At 41.6% G+C, this 6,701-nt stretch overlaps 1 protein-coding gene across 37 annotated transcripts in view; it reads left to right on the plus strand.

Annotated features, from left to right (window-relative positions):
• Positions 1–6,128, plus strand: part of DLG2 (discs large MAGUK scaffold protein 2) — a 1,003,655-nt gene extending 997,527 nt beyond the window's left edge. For all 37 annotated transcript variants that reach the window (XM_062639108.1, XM_062639096.1, XM_062639094.1 and 34 more), the window contains one exon: positions 695–6,128. In XM_062639108.1, coding sequence (XP_062495092.1) covers positions 695–801 — 107 coding nt within the window. In that variant the 3' untranslated portion in view covers positions 802–6,128. The remainder of the gene's footprint in view (positions 1–694) is intronic.
• The last annotated feature ends 573 nt before the right edge of the window (positions 6,129–6,701 follow it).

The following is a 6,701-nucleotide window of genomic DNA, read 5'->3' on the forward strand; positions in this document are numbered from 1 at the left end:
GAGAAGGAAAAAGGCATGTTCTTCCTGACTTGGAAAACAGCAAGATTTAAGACCTTCTCTGGGTCCCAGCATTTCCTTTGGGCAGCTTTACGCAGCTCCCTACTCAGGGGGCTGGTATTTGTGGCTAACACTCAGAAGCCCCTGTTTGTCCCTCCACAATGCTGACAGTCCATGTATTCTGAACTGCAGTCCTAGATTCCTGCTGGTGGGACAAGGAATTTAAGAGTATAAACACTGCTTTGTGTTGCAGTTTCTTTATCCTCTGTCAGCCTGGGCCTGATCTAGTTAACTTTTGCAGCAAGAATGAGTTTATTATAACCATGTCAGTGAAAGAATAATCTGTAAATCTGCTGCTACTCACTACTGTGGTAGCTTCTACATCAAATTAAATGTAAAGCTCGACTTGCAATAGGGGGAACCTACCATTCTGCCCTTCCCTAGGACAGAACTGCTTGATCTCTAAACTAACCTAGCTCAGTCTTTTTACTACAAGAAGTGGGATTGATGCCTGCCATGGGGAGGTGACATTGATTTGACTTAGATGCCATCTGTAGGGGTATGACTTTTCCATAATGAACATCACAGTGTACTCCTTGTTTCATCGGTATCTATAAGTACATTGAAACTCTGCTGACACTGGATGCTGTAGAATACGTCAATTAAAAAAAATATTGATATGTTTTCTCTACTGCAGCTATTGTCCAAGGAGATAGCTTAGAAGATATATATAATCAATGCAAACTTGTAATTGAAGAACAATCTGGGCCTTTCATCTGGATTCCTTCAAAGGAAAAATTATAAATTAGCCACTGCACCTCTGATTATGACGGGAGAATATTTAGAAGAAAACTATAATATACTATTTGGAGGCTTTCCTGTTTTTGTTGCATTTATGTTCTTTGCAGTCAATGTGAATTTTGATGAATGTACAACACAAAGTGTTTGAAGCCATGAAGGACACTGATGGGTCAAAGGGTAGGAACAAAAAGACTTCTACCATAAAAAGCAAATCTGTTGTGTGCTCAGAGCACCAGTTGTAGGTATAAACTTCTGACATGGAGACCCTCTGTCAAGGGGAGCTAGCCACCTCCTGTGCCCATGCGGACATCCTGATCGATTCCAATGGCTGAGCTCAGTGTGTTGATTGCTTTAAAGAGAAGCTCCCAGCTCTTGAACCTCATATAGGGCTTGATCCTGCAAGGCGCTCAGCACTTGACCCCAATTCTTACACATGAGTAGCCTGTTGACTTGGAGTCACTTGTGATCCTTCCCTGTGCTGTTCAGTCCCATCGGTTCCAGTAGGACTATTCACGTGCTCAAAGCTAAGCACAGGCTTAAGCATTTTGCTAGATCAGGGCCACATGCACCTTGCAAAATCAAGCTCAGAGGACTTGGTCCGCGTCCTACTGAAGTCGCTGGTAGAACACTATTTGACTTGACTAGGAGGTGGGTCCTATCCTAAGCTTGTCATTGCACATTTGTAGTTGGTACACCTCAACTTTGGTAACTATGCACATGTTTTGAGTTTTGAAACCAATCCAAGCATTTCTTTTTTCCCCCTTTGGAAACACTATTGCATCAGGAACTAATTACAATATAGTTTAATGGAGTTTGAGGGTGGGAGAGGATGGAAGCATTTCACATCACACACACGTGCACACAAACACATTCCCATGTGGACGCACACATGTATGAGGATTCACAGCACCTATGTTGACAAGGAGGGATACAACTGGGAAAAGCTTTAAAATTTTTGATTGTCTATTTTATCATTTATATTGATAGAAGGCACTTAAAGATGGAATAATTTATAAAAATAAAAATATATTGATGTATAGAAACTAATTTCTATAGGTAAAAATGTTTTTGTGAGATATTTTGTAAAGATTAATTGAAAGATTAAATATTTACACCCTTGTGCGACTGTAAAATGTAAAGAGGACCATCAAGTTGCATTATCCCTTTTTTTCCATAATGGATTCTCTATTGCTAATGACAAGCAAGATAATTCCTTCAATTCTAGTTGTCATCTTGTTTTTCTCTCAACTTAATCCTCTCCCTTGCCTCTATTTAATCGTGACAAACTCCTATGGAAAGATCTCTTGAACTGACTGCCCTCTAGGACCTTTTGTAATCACAAAAGGATAATGCATCTTTAAATTGAAGTGGATGATTTGTCAGTGCTTGAATGCAATTAATAACTTCTCTCTTGGAGGGAGTCACACTTCACCCCCAGATGGTTTTCGATTCTTCCTGTTTCTTTAAAGGAATTAACAAAAGCATTTGATCTTTCTTCTTTTTGCAGGCAGGCAGGTCAGCAACTAACTTGTATCTTCATTCATTTCACAGTCAACAAGGGTCTTAAAAGCAAAAACTGAGGCAATGGACATTTGTGAGGGATTTGGGGGAAATCTGTGGAATTGCAGTTTGGGATGCACGGAAGGGGAGAAGGAGGCATTTTTATCTCACTTCACATTGCCCTTCCTTTGTATATTGATACCATTCTTCACTCTGACACAAGGAGACAACTGCAGGAGATGATATGATCGCAAACTGAATTGCCTTTGCTGCTGCTGGACCAAGTTTCCTGTAAAACCCACCACTCTCCTGCCTGCTGTGCCGCAGGAGTCCAGTGCTGCTTAGCTGGTGGCTTCAGTAACCCTAATGCTTAAGGACATTTTAAGGGCAAATGCTAAATAGACTCCTCAGTTACTTGTCTATTTGAAGCTTACATTTCTACTCCCTGTCAAGCGGACAGGTCCATCCAGCCAACCTCCGCGGACAGCGTGACTCGCTGGATGTTTGCAATAGAGCCACCAGTAGTGATGGGGTTAAAAACACGGGCATTTTAGCGGCCCTAAGGTGGCCTCTGACTTACTGCCCAACTATGGTAACTTTGAGAAGTTCACACTTCTGTAACTACTATTTTACTTGCCTGGCCAGCGCAGATTCATAATGAAGGGTTTCAGTTGAGTCTCCAAAAGAGCTTTGTAAACCAGAAGGGCTAGAAACCTTTATTTTTACAAAATATAAATGAACGAAAGCTTGGATTTTGGATAATTCTGCAGAAATCCACAGAGTGACCCCAGATCTTTGGAAGCCATGGATTTTTCCATGTTGGCAAAGTACTATTGCCCCAGGTTGGGAAATAGCCCACCAGACCTGAAAAAAAAACAACAAACAAGTATCCTAAAGCAGGAACCTAACTCTAGTTTTCAGCTCTGTTTTTAAGCAATCAATCACATCTGCTTTTTTGTTTCTTAGTTCAGCATGCAGCCTTTTACGGTACTATCCTACTAGTAACTGTTTTGCTTTGTCATGTGCTGTGCTTTACGGTGAACAGTAACACTATGGCTGAGTACAATCAATTTTTCCATCAGTCCTTGGTTACTGTAGTAACATTATTTATTTTCCCCTGTCTGTTGTTTGTGCTTCCAGTTTAGAGTTGCCATTGCACTTCTTTTTTTTTTTCCTTTTTTTTTTCTTTTTTGGGTTTGTTTTTTTTTTTAAATAAAACCTATATTTAAAACCAAATCACGAAGAGAAACAGTGAGAGCTCTTATTTCCCTTAGGACTTGTACTCCCATTTGTTTTGTGCATTGACGTTTTGCGTTCCATGTTTCAGCATCCTCGGAGCTGCAGCTCTATTTTGCATTGCAGCTGTTCAGATCATGCTGGGTGGTAGTGGGAGGAGGAAGAGAAACATAAGATTTATGCAGAATTACATGTGGTGCAAAATAAATACCGACCCATACAAAGTCCAAACTCACAACCCACAGCAATTGGCACCTGAGACCATATTGGTGCTAACACAGCTTAGCATAATCAAATCCCTTTTCTGTCCATACAAAAGACTTGCAAGTATCTAAACATGAGACAAATGCAAACGCTGGACCCTTTAGGAAAAGTGCCAGATCACACCCCTGGTGCTATTTCTCATGTTCTGGCACAGTGTGTAGCACCGTAGGGTCTAAGCAGAACCAAAATGATCACAGCTTTCTGTCCACCCATGAATGGTCACAATGACATCTTGCTAGCTTTGTGCAGATGTGCAATATTACAACCTATTTATTTCTCCTTGCCACAAAACACCTTCCATGCACTGACTCATGGAGAGCTTGCCAACAGGGCTCAGTGACACGGCACTCTTTACTGGTCTTACGGTCTGACCATCAACCAGTGAAAGTGCCTCTTTCTTGCTTAATTCCCCCTTCCTACAGAGGTACCCTGTCCATGCTAGCACTTTGTAATTTCTTTGGTAGTAAAGGCTGTTTCTAGATAAATATTCTGTGCTGTAATTGTGTTTGTAGCTAGCATGGTTTGATGCTCCGGTGTGGATAGGGTCCTAGGAACCACTCTGTGAAAGTCAAGGATAAGAAATCTCTCCGTTGCACTGAAATTTCAAATCCTCATCCTGGAGAGCAGTGTGGAACCTGAGCTGATAACCACTACGAGCCAGCGACAGTGTCCTAGTTAACCACCTACCTACTTACACTAGGTTTCTATGGAGCATTTGTTGGTGTTACACTTTGGCTGTTACTTGCTCAGTCAAATTGTATTTCTCTTTTGGTTTCCTTATATTTTTTTCTCTGTTCTTCAATTCGTATCCATGACCGGAGGATTCAGTGAGTGACAACACAGAGGGGTATTTGTAGGAAAAACAGTGTTAATGGATAAAGTCTCAATCTTCTCTTTAAGCTGCAGATTCAAAGCCATAATATCTGCTGTGTTCAGAGAAAGTGGTCTTTTATCCTTCACAGCTTTGATTCTCAACCTTTTTTCTCTTGAACATTTTGTCTGCCATGTTATGCATGCGGTTCACTGTGCAACTGCATTCATGTGCTCAAGCCCATGCCTTGGTGGAATAAATGTGTTTTCCTATTCCATTAAAAATCAGACATCTTGTCAATTAGTTCAGAATAATGAGGTTGTCTTTATGTAAAAAAAAAAAAGGTTACCATTCCAGGTCACAAATCAGCATCAAGGCTAACAGCAAATAACATCTAAAATCTATTCAGCATATAGCTAGCCTAGATCCTCAGCTGGTGTAAATCACGGTCACTCCACTGGGGGAGTTGGACCAGATGATCTTTAAAGTCCCTTCCAGCCTAAGCCATCCTATGATTCAGTGATGGATTTCAGTGGAGCCCATCCCATTTACACCACCTGAAGTCACACATCTGCCCTCCCCATTACACCTGTTTTTTAGCATTATTGTAAAACACCAAGGCCACAGGATTAAACAGTAGCTCAGCTCTTTCCATTGTTATCTACTGCTTACTTTATTGCAGCACCCAGATGGTCAAGTCACAGACCAAGATCATTTTGAGGTAGGGGCTGTGAAATTGCTGAACAAAAAGATACCCTATGGGTCAAATGCTATGGCCAGATTTTCAGAAGGCTTCAGCCCCACTTACATCTCACCAAGAGCAATAGGTACCACTACCCCTTTTGAGACGCTGTCTTTAAGGTGAGGAGCATGAGATGCGATTCATCATCCCTCACACCGCATTAGCAGCTTATGGCCCTGACCTACAGCTCAGGCAACTTGCCCTGGTGTAAAACAGCATTTCTGGGGATGGATGGTAGGCAGCATCCTAGGCAAGGTATTTTCGGGAACAATAAATGAAAAAAGGACAAAAAAAAAGGAATTAAAAAGGCAACACTGTTGGCTCTTAGTGGGATAGCAACCTTTTAATTTCTGGATTTGTGTTCCTCAATTGGAATCGGCCGCTTCGAGTCTCCGAGTGCAGCAGCCTGTGCTCTGCAGGCTGCTCCATCCGGCACGCTGGCCGGCGCGCGTCTCTTGAGCAGGATGTTTCTCAGTCCAGCTGTAGTGTGGGGTACTCAGAATCTGAACTGGAGTTTACAGAATACCCTTGTCCAGCTTACACTCCTGTTATGTGTAAATACTCTCGCGCATCCATTCCATTTGTGTAAAGAATAAAGCACACACGATTATAAAAATTAAGATGTATATTTCATACTAGCTGTGTCCTTGCTTATTTATTCCGGTCCAAGCTCTCAGCTGTGGTTCAGTTGTAAATGCTTGATAGAGTGTTTATAAATATGTCATGAATTTTATTATAAAATATTAATATTAAAGCATTTTTACACTTTATAGCAAATGGCTTCTTCACAAGGCATAATTTGTCTTTTTTCCTTAAAGCAGAATAGTAGAAGAGAATGAATATGCTCTTAATATGTCCTGAGACACACCGGTCACACAGGACATTCCTGGTTTCAGAAATGACTGAGGATGCAGAAACTTTTCTCTTTCTTGCACTTTTTCTTTTCCTTTTTTGACTTCACATTGACATGAAAGTTGCCACCAAGAAGCTTCTCTCTGGTGAAGCACTGCCCCTTCCTCCTTGCCGCACTTCTGCTGTGTATTGAGCATCGTCAGCAGCATGGTGAATAATCATCAGAATATTTCTTTCAAATAAAGAATTGTTCCATGTTTCTGGCATCAGAGCACAGCCATTGGGATAAAGACTGTCTGTAACAATTACATGCTTGTGAGCAGCTTAGTGGAGCATAAACTCAGCTGTGCTATGGGGTCCCAACAGCCCAGGAACCTTTGGCCATCCCAAAGGCAGACTTGTGGGCTCCAGAGAGGCCACATGGGCATTGTCAGTCACTGGCAGAGGCAGAAACATGACAGGGACATTGCTTTCAAGTCTGCACAGGACCACAGAGCC

The sequence above is a fragment of the Pezoporus occidentalis genome, unplaced genomic scaffold (genome assembly GCF_034315485.1).
Source record: "Pezoporus occidentalis ecotype Australia unplaced genomic scaffold, CSIRO_AGI_Poc_V1 ctg6, whole genome shotgun sequence".
In the NCBI taxonomy this organism is placed as follows: Eukaryota; Metazoa; Chordata; class Aves; order Psittaciformes; family Psittacidae; genus Pezoporus; species Pezoporus occidentalis.